The sequence below is a fragment of the Callospermophilus lateralis genome, chromosome 11 (assembly GCF_048772815.1).
Source record: "Callospermophilus lateralis isolate mCalLat2 chromosome 11, mCalLat2.hap1, whole genome shotgun sequence".
Lineage (NCBI taxonomy): Eukaryota > Metazoa > Chordata > Mammalia > Rodentia > Sciuridae > Callospermophilus > Callospermophilus lateralis.
The window spans coordinates 20,272,680-20,298,736 of record NC_135315.1 but is presented as its reverse complement, the minus strand read 5'-3'; the positions used below and the strand labels follow the sequence as shown (position 1 = coordinate 20,298,736).

Sequence of the window (26,057 nt, the reverse complement as noted above, 5' to 3'; positions counted from 1 at the left end):
TAAAAAATTCTCTCTCTCTCTCTCTCTCCCCCCCACTCTCTCTTTAAAATAAATTAAGAAATAAAGGTATTATGCCCAATTACAACTAAAAAATACATATTTATATATATCTTCATATGTCCCAAGACCTAGACCAAGTACTTACCTTGGAATTAACCGTACCCCGATTACAGTAGAGTTTAGCATTTGTTTTTATATTGTTGGGGTCTATCCCGAGGGCTTCTGTGTACAGTTCATAGGCTAGCTTGTAATTTCCTTCCTTAAATGCTTTATTTCCATCTTCTTTCTTTGCTTTGAGTGCTTTTGCATTCTAGAGATGAACAAGGCGAGGTCAGTTCACAGCCAGAAAACCTCTGATCACTGCACAGTGAGGACAGAATCTAGTCTCAATTTTTGGATCCCAGGGTTTAACATCCCACAACAGCCTCTACGGCTACCGCTTGGACTACCGTTTGGACTACTTGTTGTTCACTGGTGCTTCCAGTACAGTGCACAGGGTAAACCAAGATTTGAAAAACACCACTAGTGAGAACTGTTGCCCAGGTTTAAATTTCCCAGAGTAAGAGTTACTAATTAAAAAAAAAAAAAAATTATTTTTTCATGGGGTACCGGGGATTGAACCCAGGGGCACTCAACCATTGAGCCACATCCCTAGCCCTATACTATATTTTATTTAGACACAAGGTCTCACTGAGTTGCTTAGTGCCTCACTTTTTGCTGAGGCTGACTTTGAACTCATGATCCTCCTGCCTCGGCTTCCTGAGCCACTGGGATTACAGGCATGCACCACCACGCCTGCCAAGAATTACTAACTTCTTTACTAAGGAGAAAAGGAACAAAACAAAACTAAACTTAGATGTTAAAAGGATCTGACCCATATAATCAAAATTACCTTTAAGTAAATAAAAGTAGTTCTGAAATAATTTGTATGAAAAGATCAAGCATCCTTATAAAGCAGTAAGAGGGGCTATCACATTCATTGTGATTTAAACATCTACTCCAACCATCTAAAAAGTGAAAAGAAGTTTTCTTTCCCATCCAGATTAGCATGCCTAGAACTTACTCTGCAAGCAATGCAAGCCTTCTCATGGTCAGGAGCCATCCTGAGAGCCTGTACAAAAAACTGAACCGCCTTCTCAATACAATCTTCATAATAAAGGCAAAGACCCCGTACATACAGAGCATCTGCATTGGTGGAATCCATTCGTAAAATGTCACTGCAAAAGCCAGAAAGAGTCACGTTTAGCTGTGGTTTGGAATATCCTGACCATTTATTACAATTTGTGGCCATTTTTTTCCTTACCATATATCTATTATTAAACGTATTAAAATGTAAAGTTGTTATTATCGAACTGGAAATATTTTTTATATTTATATTTTGTAGTTGGACACAATAACTTTATTCTATTTTATTTATTTGGTGCTGAGGATCAAACACAGGGCCTTGCACATGCGAGGCGAGTGCTCTACCACTGAGCTACAACTCCAGCCCTTGAACTGCAGATATTTTAATGTGAGGAACAAAGTCTGGTGGTCCATTTTCAAAATAGAGTTTTCAGCCTTAAGTGGATTCAATTGTAGCCATTTTAATTATAGTCCTTCCCTCTGCCTGCCCTCATTTTAAAATTAGTCAATCATGTAGACTGTATCCCTGAGACCTCCAATCAGGATGAAGAGCACCCCTGTATTAGGTATATAAATAGGTGGACTGCCCACCCAGGCTTGCTTGCTAGCTAGATTCTACAGCACTCCATTCTGTCAGAAGTAAGTTTGCCTTGCGCGCGCACACACACACACACACACCAAAAACTTTTTAAAATGTAGTCAAGATTCCCAAGAACTCTCCCCAAATCTTGCCAAATAGACCACCATATTCTTTTTTTTTTTTTTTGGGGGGGGTAGGTGCCAGAGATTGAATCCAGGGGTGCTCAATCAACACTGAGCCACATCCCCAGCCCTTTTTTAATATTTTATTTAGAGACAGGGTCTCACTGAGTTGCTTCGGGCCTTGCTAAGCTGCTGACTTTTAACTCATGATCCCCTTGCCTCAGCCTTCCAAATTACAGGTGTGCCACCACACCCAGTTTATATTCATCTTTAATACAACTCTCACACTTTTTTTTTTTGGTGGTGCTGGGATTAAACCGTAAATCTTGCACACACTGGGCAAACACTACCATTGAGCTACATCCCAGCCCAATGCATTTCTTTTCTTTTTTTTTCTGGGATACTAGGGACTAAACTCAGGGGTATTTAACCACTAAGCTACATCCCCAGCCCTTTTTATTTTGAGACAAATTCTCACTGAATTGCTTAGGGCCTCATTAAATTACTGAAGCTGGCCTCAAACTTGCAATCCTTCTGTCTTAGCCTCCAGAATCGTTGGTGTTATAGGCATGCACTACTGTGCCCAGCATCAATGCATTTCTGTCTCACAATTCTTTTTAAACTAGAACAGGGGTTAGCAAACTAAAGGCGACAGAGGGCAAATCCTTTCTACCACTGTGTTCTTTTCCTGCTTCCCCGCCTCCTCCTTTTTTTGTAATGGGGATTAAACCCAGGGCCTTGTGCACGCCGAGATAAACATGTGTTCTACATACCCCAGCCCCACTGCCACTGGCTTTTTTTTGTGTGTGTGTGATGCTGGGGATTGAACCCAGGACCTTGTGCATGCAAGGCAAGCAGTCTACCAACTGAGCTACATCCCCAGCCCTTTGACTTTTTTTTTTTTTTAAATTGTCAAGAAAAATTACTTAAAAAATAAAAAGATTAAAAGAGTTGGGTTTTAGGGCTGGGGATGTGGCTCAAGCGGTAGCGCGCTCGCCTGGCATGCGTGTGGCCCAGGTTTGATCCTCAGCACCACATACAAACAAAGATGTTGTGTCCGCCAAAAACTAAAAAATAAATATTAAAATTCTCTTTTTCTAAAAAAAAAAAAAAAAAAAAAAAAAAAAATTAAAAAAGAAAGATAACCTGACTTAAAAAAAAAAAAAAAAAAACAAAGCAAACCCAAAAATTCACATAATACAATCTGTTCTTTCACATACCCAGCTCAAATACCTGTTATACTACTATATCCTACATACTTTATGGATTTTCTAATTTGGTCTAATCTTTGGCTTTATGTCCCAGGAAGGTCTGATCAGCCCTAACTGGCATACCCACAATTCCTGTTATAAAGAGCAACCAGCCAGCATCAGTTCAGTAGTATCTGGCAGCTCAATTCTGAAATGGCCTCACTGCATACCTGGCTACAGACTGTGCTTCTGGATATCGACCCAGCATTGCTAAACATTCTGCTTTGAGGATTTTGAAGCGATGGCAAGCAGGGGCAAATTCTAGGGCACGGTCCATGCAGAAAACAACCTATAGGAAAGAAGAAAGTAAATAAGGCCCTTCATCTTAGACTCTAGAAATGTCTTTAACTTTATAGTTTAATCACAGCAACATATTAAAAGCTCAAAGAAGTTCCCAGGATCCACTGTTGAGCAAAAATGTAATATCAAAGTTTATTTATTTCTCTTTTGTGATGCTGGAGACTGAACCCACATTTGCTTGGCAAACACTCTACCACTAAGCTACACCCCTAGCCAGCTTGAAGTTTAAAAACATACCTAATTCATTCAATCAAAATATTGAAAAGAGGAGAGCAGTTAATCCAAATGATGACAACAGCAAACATTTACTGAGCACTTTACATATTAACCCGTTTTATCCTTAGAATTTTTGGGGGAGGAGGGTATTGGGGATTGAACCTAGAGGTGCTTTCTACTGGGCAAATCCCCAACCCTATTTTGTTTTTTATTTTGAGACAGGGTCCCACTAAATTGCTTAGGGCATTGCTAAATTGCTGAGGCTGGTCTCAAATTTGTGATCTTCTTCCTCAGCCTCCCAAGTCACTGGGATTATAAGCATGCGCCACCACTCCTGGCTCCTCATAATTTTATAAAGTAAGTTAGTATCATAATCTTTACTTTAATGGTAAGACAGTTAAGAAACAGAGAGCTAATGTTCAAGGTACCAAAGCTAGTAGATGATTAAAAATAGGAGTCAGTTTTAAAGATATCCTAGGACTCCAGAATCTATAGCCTTACTCACTATGCTAAGCTGCCTCCAGTGAATCCAAACCCAAAGTGACTTTGATCAAAAGCCACCTTTTCCTCACAAATATAATTATTTACTACTTTGTATAATTCATCAGGCTTAGCCTATCAACCACAAAACAAGGAACAGCAATAATAATCCAGCTGGAGACTGTGGCTCACACCTGTAATCCTAGTGATCAGGGAAGCTGAGGTAGGAGGATCACAAGTTTGAGGCCAGGCTCAGCAATTTAGTGAATCCCCAAAACTTTTCAAGGACCCAAGCAACTCAGTGAGACCCTTTCTCAAAATAAAAAAAAGCTGGGGATGAAGCTCAATGGTAGTGTTTGCCCAGCATGTTTGAGGTCCTGGGTTCAATCTCCAGTCTCTCTCTCTCTCACACACACACACACATACACACACACACACACACACACACACAATTAAGCTGGGATTAATTTACTCTTCCAGCCTCATAAAGGGTCTCAATATATTCCTTTTTTCTGTTTTTAGAAGTTTGTTCTCTTAGCTTTCATTTTTGGCAAAGATGCTATTTCTGGAAGATTCTCCCTGAGAAAAATTGACTCAAAGAAGAAATCTAGAATTAAGGGATTCCCATTCCCTCCAAGAACTTGATTATAGCCATCAAGACAGATGCAGTCTGAAAAGTTACAAATAGAGATAACTCAAATTACATCAACACAAACATTTATATAATGGCATACTATGGAGTTCTGAAAGAGAATGAAATTTTTCATGTACTACTATGGAAAGATTTCTAAGAGCTACTCAACGGGGAAAAAAAAAGGTAGAGAATTATGAATGACACAATACCTTTCATGCAAAAAAAGAAGAAAACTAAGAATTTATGTACAACAAAAATGTAGGAGAGGGACTGAGGTTGTGGCTCAGTGGCAAAGCGCTTGCTAGCATGTGTGAGGCACTAGGTTCGATCCCACCGCATATAAATAAATAAATAATAAAGGTACATCAACAATTAAAAAAAAAAAAGTAGAAGAGCTTAGGATGTAGCTCAGTGGCAGACCATCTGATGGGCAAGCACAAGTCCCTGGGTTTGATACTGATGACCACCAACAAAAACAAAAAGGAGACCCAAGAACAATGGATAGGGGTTGGGGGCTTAGCTGAGTGGTAGAGCACTTGATTAGTATGTGCAAAGCCCTGGACTTGATCCCCACCCAGCACTGGGAGGGGGAGAGAAATAGATAACTGAGTGGGGAGAAAATGGGGCAAACAGAAGACGAGTTTAAAGGGTCACTCATCCTGAATACTTTTTTATACTTTCTAGTTTTTGAACCATGAATGGTACCAATTAAAAAACTGAAATTAAGGGTTGGGGATATAATTCAGCATCCACAAGGCACTGGGTTCAATTCCCAGTATTACAAGAAAAGAGAGGAGAGGAGAAGAAATTAAAAAACATGGGCAGCAGGTCAACACTATATTCACCAAACTTTCTACAGCAGCAACACAGCAGTAACAGGCATGTCTCTCCTTCAGTGGCCTAGATTACTTTCCTGGAAATTCTAAGGACAATAATGAACATTTAGGTATTAAGTAGAGTGGTGGTGCTTTTTCCCCCTCAAGAAAAAGGAGGAGAGTATAAAGAAGTCAGTAAAAATTTCAGCAGCCACACCCTTTTGCCTTCACAAGAACAACGGTCTGTGCAGAGCTGGCTCTACTCAACATGGGGAGTGTCAGTTGGAGGTTCAATGCTTCACTTTCCATCCCCCAACTCCCCACATCCCCACTAGGGACAGCTGCAGGCAAAGAAGATCTTTGTTTCTTCCAAGTTCATCTGTTTCCCCTGCCAGGATCATAATTCTTCATTTGTGACATCACCATGAGCTACAGTGGGGGGGCTGGGATGTCACAGAGGATTCTGTCACAAACTCGGGATTCTGGCTCTAGAATGGGTAAGAGAGAAAAGAAACCCAAAAGACTGCCTTTCGAGACAAAGCTTTTGCCTATGTAAACCTCAGAAACCTCAGAATTCTCTTCAAAAACCCACACAAAACAAACATGAATCACACTACAAAGACACTGTGATTATTAAAACCAGTAGACAGGGGAGGGATGTCAATACTGGGACTCTGCATAAGCTTATCAGATATATTTATTACCAAATAAAAGACCTTCACAGTGTATGAGTTAGGAATGGCTGGCTCTCAACTGCACCCCCTTTTATCAAACATTAAGCCTCTGACCCAGAAAGCACCAACTCCCCTTCCTTGGATAGAACTCACTACTTTTTTTTGTTGTGTTCTAAGAGAGTGTTCTACCGCTGAGCCACAACCCCAGCCGCCCCCCACCCCCACCCCCTGTCTGTTGTGGTACTGGGGATTGAACCCAAGGGCCCTCTACCACAGAGCTATATCCCCCTCTTTTTACTTTTTGGTACCAGGGATTGAACCCAGTGGTGGTTAACATCTGAGCCACATTCCCAGTTCTCTCTGTTTTATTTTGAGACATAGTCTCACTAAGTTATTTAGGGCCTTGCCAAGTTGCTGAGGCTGTTTTTGAACTCGTGATCCTCCTGCCTCAGCCTCCCAAGCCACTGGGATTATAGGCGTGTGTCACCATGCCTGGTTTTTATTTTTTATTTTGAGATGGGGTCTCACTAAATTGCTTCCTCTGGTCTTGAACTTGCTATCCTCATGTTTTAGCTTCCCAAACAGCTGGGATTATAAGTGTGCACCACCCTGCTCAGCTTACTAAAGTGATTCCAAAAATCTCTCCTGATAGATGGTCCCCAAAAGGTTAAAAACCACCTATCTTACCTTTTGAAACTTAAATGAAAATTATTTCTAAATGCCCTTAAGGAATGTGGGGGGGGGGCTTGAACTCAACATAGTCTTTTTTCTCCCCCCAATATTTTTTATTGTAGTCGGACACAATACCTTTATGTATGTATGTATGTATGTATTCTTATGTGGTGCTGAGGATCGAACCCAGGGCCTCGCATATGCTAGGCGAGTGTTCTATCGATGAGCCACAACCCCAGCCCCCAGTCTAAGGTTTAACAACAGTCTGGCATCAAAATGGTGGTAGTGACAGGTCATATCGATGTTCAAAAATGTAAAGAGGGGGGCTGGGTATATAGCTCAGTTGGTAGAGTGCTTGCCTCATGTGCATGAGGACTTGGGTTCAATCTCCAGCAACACACACACACACACACACACACACACACAGAGAAAAAGTAAACAGGGCCCCTCCCCACTTGTGATTTACAGCACAAGTTCAATTAAAGCAGGAATTAAAAGTCAATTCTTATTATTAAAATAAAAATTAATTATCCAGCTGAACACAATGGCCCACACCTATAATCCCAGCAGCTTAGGAGGTGGAAACAGGAGGATTGCAAGCTCAAAGACAGCCTCAGCAATTTATCGAGACCCTAAGCAACTAGGTGAGACCTTGTCTCAAAATAAAAAATAAGAAAGGGCTGGAGATGTGGCTCAGTGGTTAAATGCCCCTGGTTCAATCCCTGGTAAAAAAAAAAAAAAAAAAAAAAAAAGGATTAATGAATCCCAATATTTAATTCAGACTTTTTTTCCTTTATCAACCTGCACAGTTTTAGGACACTACCTTCTATCAACAATAGGGACAAACTCAAATTCACATTTTTTTTTTTTTTAAAGATGTTGATGAACCTTTATTTAATTCATTTATTTATATGTGGTGCTGAGAACCCAGTGCTTCAGAATGCTAGGCAAGTGCTCTACAGCTGAGCCACAACCCCAGCCCTCACTTTGCTTTTTATCATAAAGCCAAATATAATTAAGAAAATAAAAAAAATTTAAAAAGGTTTTTTAGAGGAGGAAAAAAAAAAAAAAGGTCAAAAGCTAAATTCAAGTAATAATTTACTATTTCTAACACACTATTTCTCTTAATTATCACAGAGAAATGGCATTTCCTAGAGAGGTGGCGCTTGCCCTCTTGTAGATGTCCCTATAAAATATGCAAAAAAGGAAGGAGATAGCATGATTAGCTAGGCAGAAAGGAACCAGCAATATCAAACACATACACAAAACTAACAAAGGACAGACACACACAGAGGGGAATGTTGTGAGAATGGGTAAATTGTACTTTACCTTCCGAAAATCTCGCTTCTCAAAATCCATTTCTGCTATTTTTTCATATTCCATGACTGCATTAGCATTCTTGAACTACACCGGAAAATAATAAGTTTTAATGAAGTTGTAGATATAACAATCACAAAAATCAACAAGGCCTTGATGACTCTATTCTTTGAAGGAAAAAAAAATCAGTCCCTAGCACCACACAAAAAAAGGAAAATCAGAATCTGAGATTTTTCAAAAATCAAGGTGGTGAAGACAGAGCCAAACATTCCTTAACAGAAAAGCCGAAGCCTGCATTTCACCCTCAGGCTGGGGATATAGCTCAGTGTCTATACAGTGCCTGTCCAGCACCAATTTTGAGTCTAAGACTGAAAAAAAAAGCCCAAAAATAAATAATAAAGAAAAACAATTTAACAAAACAAAAATCTCAATTTAAACTTTAAGGCAAGAATACAAGAGTCATGCTTTGACATATACAAAATAAAGGCAATGTATTGCCAGGAACTAAGCAGAAAATTTAGATTACCAATGAAATGTATCCAAGGGTAAACTGAATAAACACGGAGATGGAACTAAGACATGTTTTATTTATTTTTAACTTCTGGTGCTGGAGACTGAACCCAGATTTACACCGAGTTCCATCCCCAGCCCTTTTAATTTTGAGACAGGTTCTTACTAAGTTGCTGAGGCTGGCCTCAAACTTGCTCTTTTCCTGCCTCTCGCCTCCTGAGTTGCTGGTATTACAGGTGTGCATCACTACAATAAGAAGTGTTGTTTTTACTTTTTTGGCAGTCCTAGGCCTCAAATGTGCTAGGCCAGAGTTCTATCACTGAGCTACATCCCTCCCCCGTTCAGAATTTACTCAAATTCTTGTGTGTGTGTTGGGGGGGGGGGGTACTGAGGATTAACCCAGGACCCTGTTTGTGCTAGGCAAGTGTTCTATGACTTAATTACAGCCCTTTTAAATTTTTATTTTCACACAGGGTCTTGCTAATTTGCCCAGGCTGGTGTCAGACTTGCAATTGTCCTGCCTTAGTTTCCCGAGTAGCTGAGATGACAGGCATGCACCACCATAACTGGCTCACTCAAACTCTTTAACTTCAGCTGGGGACAGTGGTGCATGCCTGTAATCCCAGCAACTCAGGAGGCTAAAACAGGAGAATCTCAGGTTCCAGAATCTCAGCAATTTAGCAAAAGCCTGTCTCAATTTAAAAAATAAAAAGGGGTTGGGCTGGGATTGTGGCTCAGCATAGAGTGCTCGCCTAGCACGGGCGGGACCGGGGTTCGATCCTCAGCACCACATAAAAATTAAAAAATGCCAAAAAATAAAAATATTTTTAAAATAAATAAATAAATAATTAAAAAAAAATAAAAAGGGCTGGGAATGGAGCTCAGTGGTAAAGTGCTCCTGGATTAGATCCCCAGTACCAAAAACAAAACAAATAAAACTTTTGAGTGATTGCATGCACAAGGCCCCAGGTTCAATCCCCAGCACCACACACACACAAAAATTAACCTCATTCAAACCAGTTGCTTAAAGCTTCTATCTATTCTCTCTCAGGCATCTCAGAAACCCTTCAATTTTTAGACTTTTAAAAAATGTAAATCACATTCAGAACCCATTTTATAGATAAGAAAGCCGGGGATCAGGGAGACTAAAATCATCCAAGTGTGGCTAATGGAAGGAGTACTAGATCTCAGTTCTGATTTTTATTTTATTTTTTAAATTATTTTTTATTTTTTATTTATATACAACAGTGAAATGCATTACAATTCTTATTACACATATACAGCACAATTTTTCATATTTCTGGTTGTATACAAAGTATATTCACACCAATTCGTGTCTTCATATATGTTCTTTGGATAATAATGTCTATCACATTCCACCATCATTTCCAAACCCATGCCCCCTCCCTTCCCCTCCCATCCCTCTGACCTATCTAGAGTTTGTCTATTCCTCCTATGCTCCCTTCTCCCCAACCCACTATGAATTAACCTCCTTATACTAGAGAAAACATTTGGCATTTGTTTTTTTGGGATTGGCTAACTTCACTTATGATTCTGTTCTCTAACTCTACCTGCAAATGCCATGATTTTATTCTCTTTTATTGCTGAGAAATATTCCATTGTGTATATATGCCACATTTTTTTTTATCCATTCATCTATTGAAGGGTATCTAGGTTGGTTCCAGTTTAGCTATTGTGAATTGTGCTGCTCAGTTCTGACTGAGCAGAAGTCACTATTTCTTCCAATCACACCATGTTGTTTGATACTAATAGATTCAACTCTTACCTCTTGTTGTGCCTGAGCATTTTTGTGATCCAGTTCTAGGGCTCTCTGGAAACTACGACAGGCTGCCATGGCATTCCCTAGAGAGAGGTGGCACTTGCCTTCTCGTAGATGACCCTATAAGAAGATAGGCAAAGAAGGAAGGAAAGGAGCTTGATTAGCTGGACAAAAAGAAACCAACAGCAATACCACTGCATACAAAACCAACAAAGGATAAAAACAATAGAGCAATGGTTGTTAATCTAGGCAATGTGCCTCAGGGGATATTCATGGCTGTTAGAATATCCCCTGAGGTAGATTACCTAGATTAACAATTGAGGAGAGGGAGTGCTATTGATACTTAGTAGTTAAAAGCCAGAGATGCACAGGGTAGTCCTCACAACAAAAAATTATCTAATCCCAAATGACAACAGTGTCAAGAAAGAGAAATCCTCAACTGTAGCTACTCAACCTTCCCCCTAGAGCCACATTACATACCCGGACAAAACTGTCATCCAACCTCACTGACTGTTGTGCATCTCCAAGAGCTTCCCGGAACCTTCCAAGCATCATCAACGTGGCTGCTCGATTACCATAATAGCTAGCATTTTTAGGACACATATCTATAGGAAAGGTAAAAGAACACAAAAAGTTCAATACAGGTCACTGATTTGAAAACTTAGGGGCATCTCTCTCAGAACTATGTCAAGAATCAAACTATAAGAATGCTGAAGGGGACTGGGGATATAGCTCAGTAGCACAGTGTTAGCCCAGCATTTGTGAATGAGACTCTGGGTTCTATCTCCAGCACACGCTTGCACACTCGCGCATACACACACACAGACAGAATGTTGACAAACTCTAAAAGGTCACAGCTAAATTTTTAACTATCTGTGCAAATGGACAGCAGCAACCAATTTTAAAAGAAAACAAGATACAACTTTAGAGACTGGCAGTATAGATAGGTCAGAATAGAACACATGTTTAGCATCAGAGAGGCCCTAGGTTCAATCCCCAGCATCAAAACCAAATCAAAGGCAGGCGCAATGCTGTACACCTGTAATCCCAGCAGCTAGGGAGGCTGAGACAGGAGGATCGGAGTTCAAAGCCAGCCTCATCAACTTAGAGAGGCCCTAAACAACTCAGCGAAACCCTGTCTCTAAATAAAATATAAAAAAAGGGCTGGGGATGTGGCTCAGTGGTTAAGCGCCCCTGGGTTCCATCCCTGGTAACAACAAAACAAAAGAGAAACCAAACCAACCCAACCAAAAAAAAAAAAAAAAAGAAGAAGAAGAAGAAAACAAGTTATGATTTTTCTTTTTTTTGCAGTACTGGGGACTGAACCCAGGGCACTCTACTACTGAACCACATTCCCGGTCCTTTTTTTTTTTAGATGAAGTCTTACTAAGTTGCTGAGGCTGGCCTTGAACCCATGATCCTCCTGACTCAGCATCCAGAGTTGCTGGGGGTTCCAAGTGTACACCACCCATGCCAGCTAAATTATGGTCTTAAAGTGCACTGGCGGAGCTCATCGCCTAGCAAGCAATATCAATGAGGTATTAAAATGAATTTGATTTTTCTGAATTGAGATGGGGAGCACATGAGCAAGTAAGATGAGGAAAATGCCAACATGGGGGCTGGGGTTGTGGCTCAGCAGTGGAGTGCTCGCCTAGTACATGCGAGGCCCTGGGTTTGATCCTCAGCATCATATAAAAATAAATGAATGAAGTGAAGGTGTTGTGTCCATCTACAACTAAAAAATAAATATTAAAAAAAAAGAAAGAAAGAAAAGAAAATGCCAACATGGGATTAAAATATGCTGGCAAATTGGGGCTGGGGTGTGGTTCAGTGATAGAGTGCTTGCCTAGCATGTATCAGGCACTGGGTTCAATTCTCAGCACCACATATAAACAAATAAAGGTTCATCAATAACTAATAAAAATTAAAAAAAAATATATGCTGGCAAATTAAGTATGGCGATAAGATAATCCACAAAGGCCATTTTGTCAGATAGTAAGTGAATGGGCAATGATTTGTTGCATTGGGGTGGTTATCTTTTTGCTATAGGATTCAGAATTTCAGGATTTAGCAAACTTTAATTTGCCAAAGAACTACTCACCTTCAGTTTAAAAATGTTATCCATCAGGAGATCATTAAGCCTGAAGGAGTTCACACAGTAACAGATATCAGCCCACTAAGCAAATGGTTACTTCATAAGGAGAAGCTACTGAGAAGAGTATTTGGCAAGTTAACATTTTCTAGAATAGCTACCAGATCCTTCTTACCTATGGCTTTTGTATAATAGTTATAAGCTTCATTGTAATCTTTCTTGGCATAGTATGCATTTCCTTGTTCCTTGAAGCACTCTGCTTCCCTGAAAAGGAGAGACAATTACATTATTACACCTCAGGAATGATCTGTTTATCTCATAGGAGCAATCTTTGGTCTACAGCCCCTGGCACATTCAGTTGGAAGTTTATAAATTTGTTCAATTGGACGATGGACCAAAAGAAGAAGGTGCTAATAAAAGCATCTAAGTTCTTCAAATGCTATTTTCTGTCATGTAAACACATTCAAACTAAATTAAGAAAACTCCTTTCACGTTGCCTGCCTTAACTTTTCACTGTTCCAGCCTATTGTCATTCTCTCACGGGGCAGGTAAATTTAGACATACCCTCCCAGCAACTGAAATGTTTTACAAAAATGTGGTGCTGGGACTCGAACTCAGGTTCTTGCACACTCTTCTACTGAGCTACACCCCCAGTCAACAACTGAATTTTTAGATTCATTTCTTTTCCAGGGTTATCACAACAGCTTGCTCTTTTGCAAAATTCCAGAAAAAACAATTATGGGTAATTTCAATGGTCAACTGACTGTGAAATGGGCCACATCCCTTAAGAGTTTTAATGATTTAGTCTCCTGAAAAGTGGCTCATGCATTTGTCCCTGGAAGGACAAGCAGAGGAAAAGCAAAAGAGTTAAAAGCATAGCATACTGGTGTTTAAGATGGGACAGAGTTGAATGACAGCAAGAGACTTAGAACTTGGATGACAGGGACATGTAAGGTATAGGTTGCCAGTACCAGACTATAAGGAGTACTCATCTATTGGTGTTCCCTTTGCCCATCATGTACATCTATGTGGGTATTTACTCCTCCCTTTTGTCATCCATCCAATAACTAGGTACAAATCAACATGACAAACAAGTACTTTAAAAGAGCAACAAACTAGTAACCTCTATCAAAGATACTCAAAATTATTCTACTGCCCAACTTCAGTGGCAAAGATAATTCTTTGCTGAAATGACTAATGCAACATAATTAAATATCTGAACATTTTGTTATAAGGATGAATCTTCCCATCTTCTTTACATGCGAAAAAGGACTAAAGTTCAGGGTTGCCTGGAGTGGCGACAGTAACCAATGTTTTTAACAGTAATGATTATATAGAGATTACAGCTTGATTCTATGGACACAGGTATTGGAAAGATTTGTGATTTATTTGCTTATGTATTTTAAATTACAAATTGGCAAAGTCACACTCTTTTTATTCAGGCAAATCTCCCTTTCCATTCTTCTCCATCACTGTCCTGGTAAGTCCTACTAACACGAAAAGGCTGCTAGAAGAAAGGAGGAAAAGAAAAAAAAGGGTGTAACTTAACTTGAAATGAGATATAAATTTGTTGAGTAATCTGATTATATCAATTGTCACAATGCTATATAAAAAGCCATGGGTTATTAAAAGTCCTGAAGGACACCCCCTACAATTGAAAGACTTAAAGCAACACCCGAAATCTTTCTACATGCTGTACAAGTTCCTATAAATCTAACTTAGAAACGTATTATAAAAACTACAAGCAGTCAAGGGATTTGAAAGGCCTCCCAAAACTGGATTTCAGAAGTTGAGTGAAATCACTGTGAAGAAATGGAATAGTATATTCCAAGGCAGACACTGACCTAAGGTTTATCTAAGAAGATCTAGATAGTGGCTAAGAACATAAAAATCCTTGAGGAAAACCCAAAGGCACGTAGGCATGGAAGCAGACATTGTATCAGCAGTATAAAGCTTGTTAAGTCACAAATTAAGTAAGATTTAGAGCTTGTGAAAAATTTTTTCTGAAAAGTTCTCTCGTGGAGGCAAGTGCAGTACTGGCTTCCAGTAAAAATGCAAATGATGATTTATTTGGAAATTATAAACAACTAGTCAGGTGAGTTTCGTTTTTCAGAAGAAATTAAGGTTTGGAGGCTAAATAATTTGCCCAAGGTCAGGATGTGACCCTCATTTGTCACATTCTAAAGTTTGTGCACTTTGTACTATGTTAAGCTTTCTAAAGTTTACTTCATCTTATTGATAAATACTTTAAAAATTCATCTGTACTACTCAAAATAAAGCATGAACAATAAAAACAAATTTCTTTAAATTAAGACACAAAATAGCTCCTACATATAAAATCCAAACCCAGAACTTAAATTTGGATTTAAGTAAGCTGACATTCCTAACATTGGTCATGGAGGGAGAAGGGTTCCTTTCTCTTTAAGATGCAAGACCTAGTGAACTGGATTTTGCCTCCCCCAAGAAATGCATTTCATTTTAGTAAATGGTGAGTAGATTCCATTCTAGAGCAAACAAAGCAAGTAATGTAGAGTCAGCCCACAGCAAAAAGAACAAGAAGAATTGTGTTGTGACAAGTTACCATGTTTTTAACCTCACATTGCACAGCATCAGGCCAGAATTAGCTATTCCCACACAACTGCCTCATGAAAAGGACTTATTTTCATAGAAACGTGGCTGATTAACAGCTGCCCAAACAATGGGCACTTAGTACTTTTAGATTGAACGCTTATTTTTTGCCTCCAGGTCCAATGCCCAAAGTAGAGTCCCTCCTTCATTTTGAACCTCCCCACCAAATACACAACAAGCTTTAACCAAGGGGCCTGACCCTGCAAGACCAGCCGAGGAAAGAGTGGATCTTTGGAATCCAGCATGGCAGCAGCAAGAACTGAACCAGGCTGCATCAGGAACAATTCCAGGGTCAAATCCATTCAAGTCCTGCCCTGGGAGTCTGAGAAAGGGCTGAAGCTTGTTCAAGCTGCCCTTACAGCAAAGTGACTGAAGGCTGAGGTGTCAAAGGCGTGGGACTGGAAAAGAAGGAGAAGAGCTAGTTAACAATGGAAGTGAGGGCAACCTGGCGGTGGCATCTCACTCCACTTATTGCCAGGGTCAGTTCATTTGATAACAAAGTGAGGTTATAACATGTTCCTACTGAAACATGTTAGTACTGAGAAAAGAAAGATTAGGGTTAACTGAGTTCACCTGTACTAACTAAAAAGATTTTTCAAAGGACTAAATTCAGCTATATATTATTATTATCCGCGGCTACAAAAAGTCAGACTAACCCTCAAAATATAATACCACAGCAAAATACAGACTTGGCCATAACTGTCCTGATGGTGCTATTAACAACTACAATATTATCTGTTGTGCTTTTTAAATTTCAAGTGTTTCCAATGGAGACTTTCAAAAGGCCTTTTGAGGTGGTTATGGCAATAATTTCACCGGTCCTCCTCCAACAGAGGCAGGCAGCACTAGTGAGGTACCTAAGGTAGCTGCATAGGTTTTCTAACTCCTGGATTACTATTTTTTGTTTGTTTGTTTGTTTTAATTGTTTTTGAAGCACTGGTGATTAACAGAGGGCCTTGTGCAGTCTAGGCAAGTACTCTGCTACTGAAATATATCCCCAGCCCCTGTTCTGTTTTTTAAATATATTTTTAACTTTGTAATTAACACATAATAATTGTACAGGGGCTGGAGTATATTTCAATGCTTGCCTAGCATGCACGAGGCCCCAGGTTTGATCCCTAGCACTGTGGGGTTAGGAGAGGGGGAAGCAAAGTATGTATTTATTTATGGGGTACTACTTGTGGCATTTTCAATACAAGTACATGGTGTGTAATGATCAAATAAGGGTGATTAGCATATCCACCACCATAGACATTTATCATTTCTTTAGAGACCCATTTTTCCCAAAAATCCTGATAGTATCAAGATTTTTAGATTAAAACTGATTTATTCAGTCCCCGACCCATCCTTGAGTCTACTCTAAGCAGAGTAACTACTACAGCTCTGATGCACCAAAAATGCTGGGAATGATTATATCTCTACTACTTTAATTACCTGCAACAAATTCTGTGAAAACAATTACTAAAAGGTTTCCAAAATAATCTGTCCTTGCCAGGCATGGTGATGCACGCCTGCAATCCCAGCAGCTCGGGAGGCTAAAGCAGAAGAATCACAAGTTGGAAACCAGTCTTAGCAACTCAGCAAGACCCTGTCTCAAAAAAAAGGTGGGGGGGGCTGAGGATATGACTCAGTAGTTAAATGCCCCTGGGTTCAATCCCCAGTTCTCTCCCTCTCCCAAAATCTGTCTTGTGTGCATGCATGATGGGAGGGTTGCCTGCAACAAGATCAACACTGAAGAGCCTGGCCTTCCCTCTGACAGATATAGGTAAGAATATATTCCACTCCTGGTCTGCCTTGCTATTTTATTTTTTGTACTGGGGATTAAACCCAGGGGGCACTTTACCACTGAGCTACATTCCCAGCCATTCTTATTTTTTGAGACAGGTCTTGCTAAGTTGCTTAAGTTCTCACTAAGTTGCTGAGTCTGACCTCAAACTTGTGCTCCTCCTGCTTCAGCCTCCTCAAGTCACTCAGATGACAGGCATGTGCCACTGTGACCAGCCTACTTTGCTATTTTAAAATGTATATCTTTATTTTTCAGAAACAACCTCACAACTCAGAAAACTGCAACTTTGAAAATCCACTCTTCTATATTACATGTTTATTAAAGTCTGTACATCATATAAGCATTCTCTCCTCATTTAGCATTCATTCACTGCTGACTCTAATTACTTCCACAATACTGCCAAGGGAATCATTTGGTATCACACAGGTCTTAGCAGGGCTCAGAATCATGTGATCAAATCAGACAACTTGGGCTTTTGATCACTAGCCAACTTTGCACATTTACAGCTCAGCTAAATTAAAAACACATTAAAATACCATCACAGACACTGCAATGCCCCAAATTAGAAGTCCTATAAAAATTGCTATTTCTCTCTCAAAGTACTTCCATGTTGAACACTTATGCAAGATCTCTGCCTTAGGCCAATTGATCTAACTTTTTAGCAATGAAAGAGGTATTCAAAAAATTTAATCAACCTCTGCTAATACCAGATTCACTGGGAGGTAGTTTTAAAATGTCATTAACATGGTTGGGTTCTCTCTGGATTTACTTGACACATCACATATCTATATACTATTTAAAAAGGGATGAATCTCTACATCAGTTGTACAGTATCATTTTTAAGATTTATTCCATGGGGGGCTGGGAATGTGGCTCAAGCGGTAGCGCGCTCGCCTGGCATGCGTGCGGCCCAGGTTCGATCCTCAGCACCACATACAAACAAAGATGTTGTGTCCGCCGAAAACTAAAAAAAAAAAAATTAAAAATTCTCTCTCTCTCTCCCCCTCTCTCTTTCACTCTCTCTTTAAAAAAAAAAAAAAAAAAAGATTTATTCCATGGGCTGGGGTTGTGGCTAAGTGGTAGAGCACTTACCTAGCATGCATGAGGCACTGGGTTCAATCCCCAGCACCACATTAAAAAAAAAAAAAAAAAACTAACACTAAATAAAGGTATTTAAAAGAGGGGCTAGGGTTGTGGCTCAGAGGTAGAGTGCTTGCCTCATGCGTGAGGGCTGGGGAGTGACTCCAGGGGTAGCGCGCTCTCACCTGGCATGTGCAGGGCGCTGGGTTTGATCCTCAGCACCACATAAAAATAAAAAATAAAAATGTTGTGTCCACCAAAAACTAAAAAATAAATATTTTTTAAAAAATTTAAATAAATAAATAAATAAATAAATAAATAAATAAATAAGAGGTTTAAAAAAATGAATAAACAGTATCTTAAAAAAAAAAGGTTTTAAAAGAAAAAAAAAAGATTGGGCTGGGGATGTGGCTTAAGCGGTAGCGCGCTAGCCTGGCATGCGTGCGGCCCGGGTTCGATCCTCAGCACCACATACAAACAAAGATGTTGTGTCCGCCAAAAACTAAAAAATAAATATTAAAAAAATTCTCTCTCTCTCTCTCTTTAAAAAAAAAAAAAAAAAGATTTATTCCAGAAGGAGAGGGTAGAAGAGAGAAAAAAGATTAATTCCATTCTATTACACTAAAAATAAATACTAGCATGATTTCATTAGTCTGCAACATTTGTAAGCTAGGAAATGCTAATTTTTTTTTTCTTTTTTCTTTCTTCTTCTTGAGACAAGGTCTCCCTGCATTGCCCAGGCTGGCCTTGAACTTCTAATCCTCCTGCTTTGGCCTCCCAAATCCTGGAACTATAGGCATGCACCACTATGCCCAACTTAATTACATTTTTGTACAACTATATATATGTGTGTGTGTGTGTACATGTGTGTGTACATATACATACACAACATACATATACATACACACAACACTATTTGGCTAGGATAATATTTTTAAATAAAGTTAAGCTATTTCAATAGCATTAATAATGATTTAAATCAAAAGTTACAGCAGCTTGAATAAGTTAGAATTTGGTTTGTTTCAGTTTTTTCATTTTTCTCACATATTCTAGTATTCCTGAAGTGAAAGAGAAATCCATTTTTGTTAAAATTAAAAAGTTTTCTTTTGTTTAGAGTAGAGGAGTGTTCAGGGGCTTCTGATTTTGGAAAATATTTTACTGATAGGAAGAACCTTAGAAAAAAATATCTTTCCTTTTTTTCCCTTCAGGCTATTAACAATAATACTGTCAATGAGTCAAATATTCTTTAGACATTCCTATTGTATTTATTATTTCCAAAATGTCACCTACTGTTGCATCCCATTACTTTTATTCAGTCAAAATCACTAGATGCCCGTTGATCTAGAAATGCCCTCCGCCTTTCAGAATTTGTGGGATCTTAGCCAGTCTCAAGAGTAGAAATTCTTTCCTTCTTCCCACAGGGGACCTCTTGTCCCCAAAGGCATGTCACAGGGCTTGTTTCATGTTGTACTCTCTATGACCTTCATGAGATAATAAAGTAAGTACAAGGAGCCCAGGAGCCTTTTATTCTATCTTACCAAAAGCAAGCTATTCCACTTCTTTCTTTCTCTTTTTTAAAACATTCTAACTTAAATGTGAAATTTCATATAAGTGGAAGCTATGTAACTTTATAATTTCACAAATATTGGAAAACTTGCAGAGTACTATATGTTGGATTTTTCTTAACTGTTCAGAGAAAACAAGAGGTTGGGCTCTATACAGCTTCTACCTGTTAGTAAAATCAGTTGCTATCCAACTTTCTTTACCCAATTTCCTTTGGGACAGCTTTTGTTTTCACTTTAAAGCACAAAAGAGAGAAAGCAGAAGACAAATATGAAAAAAATTCCTTAACATATCAGTTTAAATTGTTCTCCGGACATTCAGGGAGAAGCCTCAAGAGGAAGGAACAAAGCCAGAAAGGGCCCTAGAAGCTCGAAGAAGAGTCACAGATTAGTCTATGTAAGGCAGGAGCACTCTCTACTGCTCAAGCAGGGAAGGACACCAGGTAGCCTGAGGGAGCTATGTCTTATTCAGTAGAGAAGAAGCAACCATCCAAACCAATCCTGTCAGAAATTCCATCACTGCAGGCAGAAGGATATTCACGCAGAAATTGGTACCTCATTTGTGAGTTTTAAACTTACACTAGGGTTTTTTTCCCCCCCAGTACTAGAGATTGAACCCAGGGATGCTCTAACGCTGAGCTTCATTCCCCACTCTTTTTATTTTGAAGTAAAAAAGTTAAAAACAAACAAACTAAACAAAAAAAAAAAAACACTTACAAGAAATGAAACAGTCTATTTCCTGATTTTTTTGGAGGGAAGGGGGTATAGAGATAGCAACCAGAGGGAAAGTCTGGACTACTCACTGGTATTCTACTTTTCAAAGTTCTCTTTGGTCCTTAGTTTAACAGGTGATTAAAAGAGCAAACTGACCAAGAAGGAACACTCAAAACCCCAAAACAGAGAGTCCTGCTCGCCCCCTCACTTTCCCCATAAAAGTAATACTAAAATCTGAGCAGAAGACTAACTGCTTATATGATAATCTGTCACCCACCCCAATAAACTGAAAGTCACCTGCCAACAGAATATCAGGTCTCAGAGTAGGACCAGGAAAGTCATATATTCCTCCTCACTTTACCATTCTCAAAAGCCTCAACCATTCATCCTCCTGCCAATTATGGAATAAAACATAGGAACTGCCATTTTTATCCGTTGAGGAAAGAAAAAAATTGTCACTCTAATAAAAACGAATGGCCTACTGGAATAACCGCACTTTGAATCCTGCTCTTACTAATGAAATTTACACAATTTAAAAAAATACCTGGAACGACCTCTAAGTAACTTCCACATCACAGCACTGGAGAAAGGGGAGCAAACATTAGTGGACTCTCAGAGGGACTTTGCATCAGGCCAAAAGGCACCTAGATAGTCGCTGACCATTGTCCTCCAGTCTTCTAAAGTCCTAGAGCAAGAAAGCAAAGTCAAGTGCCCAGTACTCGGCTTTTAAAAAACTTTGAAAACACTAGCTTCAATGACTAAACTAATCCCCAATTGGCTGGAATGTACAGTAAGGCTGTGCTTTAAGCCAATCAGAATTATGTTCAGTTGGGAATATACTTGGCACTACAGCAACTGCCATTCACTTGACCCAACATTTTCTTGTTAATTGCTCACTTTTCTTGACATTGGTTAATATGAGAACATGAACTTCAGCAATAAGAAAAAGAGACCTTCTGTAGTGTACCTTTGCTCCAGTTATGATTATTTAATAATTTTGCCACTTGGTAGTATCAGGGTTCAATTAATTTGCTGTGTCCAGGATTCTATATTCCTAGGTTTATCCCTTCTTTAACCATGACTCATTTCTCCCATCTCTTCATCTCTGATCCACACTTAGCGTACCAAAATGAAAATGAAGCGTTTCTCACTGGTTTAGGTTCCAGGTCAAAGATAAATCCTATTCTGCTTGTGAGCTTCTGAAATGTCAGAATGAGAAAATTCCTTAACATATCAGCTTAAATTGTTCCAGTTTAAATTGCTGCCTGCCCTGGAACTTCAAGAGAAGGTTAGGGAAACAAATTCCTGAGAATGTCAAACAGGGTAAGAAAGAAAAGGGAGATGTATTCCCAGAAGCTCTCCAGTTACAAAGGCCACAAACTCCAAAATGCTCTAAGAAATTGCAGTAAAACATAGCAACAGCAGCAATACGTGAGATATAGATTCAGAGTTCAGTTCTTCCCACCAACAACAGTATGAATAAAGAAATAAAAGGTACATTCCTAATCCACAAAGGGTTTACAACACCTCAATATGAAGAAAGAACCTAGTAAGAGTTGTTCTTGCCTGAGTCCATCAGGAAAACAGAGAAGAATATCATCTGAAGGAAACAGGTCCTGGCGCTTAAGTCTACAGCTCCCTTGTTTAGAATTCACTGTCCAGTCACATCAAGACAAACACAGAAGTGTTTTCTCTTGGATGAATAGTTTGAAATCCTTCAACGAACCATAGTAAAGACAACCTACAGAGATCAAGCTGCTTCCAAGCCTAGGAGTTGACTGGAGAGCCTTAACTTAAGGCAGGTATTAGATAAAATGGTTCAGCAACTTCCCAGGAAATTCTAAGGCCTTGGGGCTAGGGATGTGGCTCAAGCGGTAGCTCGCTAGCCTGGCATGTGTGCAGCCCGGGTTCGATCCTCAGCACCACATACAAAGATGTTGTACTGCCGATAACTAAAAAAAAATAAATATTAAAAAAATTCTCTCTCTTTTTTTACTCTCTCACTCTCTCTTTAAAAAAAACAAAAGAAAGAAAGAAAGAAATTCTAAGGCCTTACATTAGTTCAAATGTAAAACCTTTTCAATTTCACCCTAAAAAACTATGTTCTGGTGGGCAAAGAGAAACAATATTGATGCATAGAACCACCCCCCATTCTGCTTCCTGATCATCATGTGAGCTGGTTCCATACTGATCCACCATGATGCCCTGCCTTACCTTGAGCCATGAGGAATGAAGCTTGCTCTCTATGGATTGAGACCTTTAAAACTGTGAGCCCTCAAATAAACTTTTCTTCTATTATAAAAAAAAAAAAAAAAGAACCCCGATCTTTGGTAGTAGTGCTAACTACTATGTTTTTTACTTTAACCTCTTGACTGCCATGGAGAAAAGTGAACTTTATCAGAGTGACAAGCAAAGAAAAAAAAAAAGAAAGAAAGAAAAACCAACCAAACAACAACAACAACAAAAAACACTGAAATCCTTTTCTCTGTTGAAACACTAAAGCTAAGGGAATAAATATGTAGTCACTTAAAATGCTGGAATCATGAGGAACAGTATCTTAAAATCTCCTCTCATCTTGCCCCCTGTGGGAATGTGACGATTTAGCAGCAGGAGAAAGATGCACTGGAGCCAAAATGTAAGGAAGAAAGTACCCCTTGCTGGTCCTCACAAAAACAACCATGGGACCCATCAACTGTTATGTCCCTAAGTGAACCAGTAGGACTGAAACAAGAGAGACAAGAACATGGCCAAGTAATTCTAGCCAAGCCAGACAGTAAAAGGGCATTTGTAAGGGATGTCCCTCTTCTTGTCCTCTAGTACGGCTACACAGGATTCCAGGAATATGGAAAATGTAAAACCACCTCCCCCAAAAACTTCTAAATCTTTACTCTAATTTTAGAATGTGTAAATCATACAGAAACAGGCTTTTTTTTTTTTTTTTTTTTTTTTTAATACTAACAGGTCTTAATGTTTACCCTTATAAGAATGTCTGAGCTTTCTTAGCAGAAACTGGTGCTGGAATATATCACTGTGTTTGAGATTCACAGCAGAGGAAGGAAAAGTAAATCAGATTTTGCTAAATGGAAATAACACAACAATGCTGGTTCCTGGAGAAGGACCTGAAGCATGACTGGGTTTTCTTGACTTATGCCAGATTCCATTTTGTTTCTTAATGGCAACAAAATAGGTCTCCTTAACCTTTTAATGTTTAGATTACATAAAACTAAGTTTCCCATTAAAGGAAAATGCTTTGAAGATTTATTTTATATATATATATATATATATATATATATATATATAAAATTTTCTAAGTTAATCATGATTATTTTTTAAAAAGAAGACTTTGGGTTTTGGCAACTAAAAAATAAAGATGTTTTTGGTTAAAAATATTAATAAAATTTCACTTATTTTCTTTTTGATTTGTGCACAGAAGTGATACTGCATTTTTCTCATTACTTAACTTACAGTTATATTCTCTTAATGGTAGATAAAATAGTTGTGCATTTTACAATCAATGATATTTTAAATTCCATGAAATAAGGCAGTTAAATAAGTCAACAACCTCTGTTATTTCAATGTATTGCTACCAAATGTCTTATATTTTGCATGATGTGGTAACATTACAGAATTACCTGTTTTATGTTTCTTAATACATATTCAAGTTCATGTACCTTAATTTTATAACAGAATATTCTCCAAGGCTGTAATTTTTTTTTAAAGGAAAAAGATCTGCTTTAGATACAAGGCCCTGAAGTGAAGCTTTAATTGAGGATACTCCTTACATCAAAGATTTACAGTTTCTTAAGTGATATTTGGCTAAAGTCCTTATTTATAGCACTCAGAACCAGCAACTCTTTCCAAATACAAGTATATTACATCTTCACAATTAATTAAAGTTCTGTCTGTGTTGAGAATAGTTTTGTTTCCCATTCTGCAACTCCTCAAAGATAAGTATGAGCTGCTGATGCCTAAGTACACACTGGAACAATGTGAAAGCTCAAAAGTAAGATTAAACTTTGGTATCCTGCTTTCTCAGATCTCTCAAGGATCTACTATACTTTGTTAGACCTCTTTGCTCCTAACAGATCAGGAACTTAAAGTTACTGGCTGATGCTTAATGACATTTTCACTATGCTTTAATGAGTATCTCTTATGTTCCTAACTTGGGATAGTAAAAAGAAAAAAAAAAAATCTCAGAATCTCGATTTCAGATCTCCTGCACCACCAACATCACCACCTCAAATGATCCAGACTGAAAACATAACAGGGGGCTTGGTATCAGGATATAAAATGTGTGAGGAGACTGAGGGTACTGTAGTTCATCCAAAACAACAGGATAAAATTAACCAGCAGCTGGTAAGGAAAAGACTCCGGGGGCTAGGGATGTGGTTTAGTGCTAGAGCACTTCCCTGGCATGCATGAGACCCTGGGTTCAATCACCAGCACCACCAAAAAATAAAAAGAAAAAAGAAAAGGACTAAAACTTCCAGAATCTTTTCATCAATTCGACTTTAGTATTAGAACCTACTCAAACTCTGTTCCCAAACCCACTTCCAATAACCTGCTTTAGCTGGTGCCAGAATCCAGAGTGTTCTCGAAAACCACTCACTCAGCAACTCCCTTGGCTAGTTCGGACTGGCAATCTCGAGCCTCTGCGGCTGCCCAGCACAGCCAACTGCGCTCCAGCAGCTGCCCTCCTCCTTGCTGTTTAAGAACGGCCCAGGGGGGAATAAGGATCTCACACAGGAAGGAAGGGCAAAGAGGAGTCTGACGTGTAGAGCATGAGACGCGTCCTTCACTTTGCCTGCTTTCTCTATTCTCTCTAATTTCTGGGGTTAACCAGGGAGCGACCAGGTCAATACTGGAGACACACAATCACCTCTTACCCAGCTGCTGATCGCTGGGGTGTAATCATGGCGGAGGGGGTGAGAAGGAGAGCCAGGGCTTTGGAGTCACACAGTGTTGACAACAATGCACAGAAGTTAACAAGAGAAGGCGGGGGTCGGGGGATGTAAGGAAGTCGTCATCTACGCCGCGCCTCCTCCCCCACCCGACAACAGACCTCTGAGACTCCCCCTCAGAGACCCAGCCTCCACCATAAGGACGACCTTCCTCTCCGCTGGAGAACTTGGCCGTGCCTTAGCTCCCCCGACAGGCGGAAGCAGAAGGGGAAGGCTGACCCCCGAGAGCGCCCCTTCAGGGGGTCCATTCCGACTTCATTTCAGATGGGGGGGGTGCAGAAGGCGGGGCATAGCCTCAACATCTGCATGCTGCATCACGGCAAGGGCAGGTTTCCCTGAGCCAGAGGGCTGCAGCTCGCCTCCTCCTTGACCCTGCTATCCGATTACCTTTTTGCTTCTTCGTCATCGAGCAGCTCTGGTTCGGTCGCCGCCATTACCACATCGCACTCCGCGGCAGCCGCCATCTTACCGCCGAGACCAGAGAGCCGGGTGGGAGGCAGGCGGTGAAGAGCACTTCCGGCCGGAGCATCGAGCAGCTCAGCGGCGCCGCGCCCAGAGGGGCTCCCTCGGGCCCGTCTACCAACGAGAGGCACCGCTTGAGGCCAGAGCGGCCTCCCATCCCTGGAGGTCCACGTTGGTCTCCGCGCCGGGGCGGGGGCCCAGGGACGGCTCCTGTGCGTTGGGGGCGCCACTTTATCCGTGGTAAGGAAAGGAGGAAAGCAGGGTGTTGCCTCTCTAGGCCTAGGCTTTCCTCAGTAT

The 26,057-nt window shown here is 39.7% G+C and overlaps 1 protein-coding gene across 6 annotated transcripts in view; it reads right to left on the bottom strand.

Annotated features, from left to right (window-relative positions):
• Dnajc7 (DnaJ heat shock protein family (Hsp40) member C7) overlaps positions 1–25,809 on the bottom strand; it is a 34,825-nt gene extending 9,016 nt beyond the window's left edge. The window contains exons 1-10 of one of the 6 annotated variants that reach the window (XM_076871005.1): positions 25,686–25,745; positions 20,882–21,022; positions 15,555–15,593; positions 12,743–12,831; positions 10,956–11,080; positions 10,482–10,595; positions 8,198–8,272; positions 3,248–3,366; positions 1,064–1,217; positions 146–310 (exon numbers count right to left, since the gene is read on the bottom strand). In XM_076871005.1, coding sequence (XP_076727120.1) covers positions 146–310; positions 1,064–1,217; positions 3,248–3,366; positions 8,198–8,272; positions 10,482–10,595; positions 10,956–11,080; positions 12,743–12,831; positions 15,555–15,593; positions 20,882–20,910 — 909 coding nt within the window. In that variant the 5' untranslated portion in view covers positions 20,911–21,022; positions 25,686–25,745. Of the gene's footprint in view, positions 1–145; positions 311–1,063; positions 1,218–3,247; positions 3,367–8,197; positions 8,273–10,481; positions 10,596–10,955; positions 11,081–12,742; positions 12,832–15,394; positions 15,528–15,554; positions 15,594–20,881; positions 21,023–24,898; positions 24,918–25,685 lie in introns of those variants that run through there. The other 5 variants (XM_076871003.1, XM_076871004.2, XM_076871007.2 and 2 more) reach the window with 5 other exon arrangements.
• Positions 25,810–26,057: the final 248 nt, after the last annotated feature.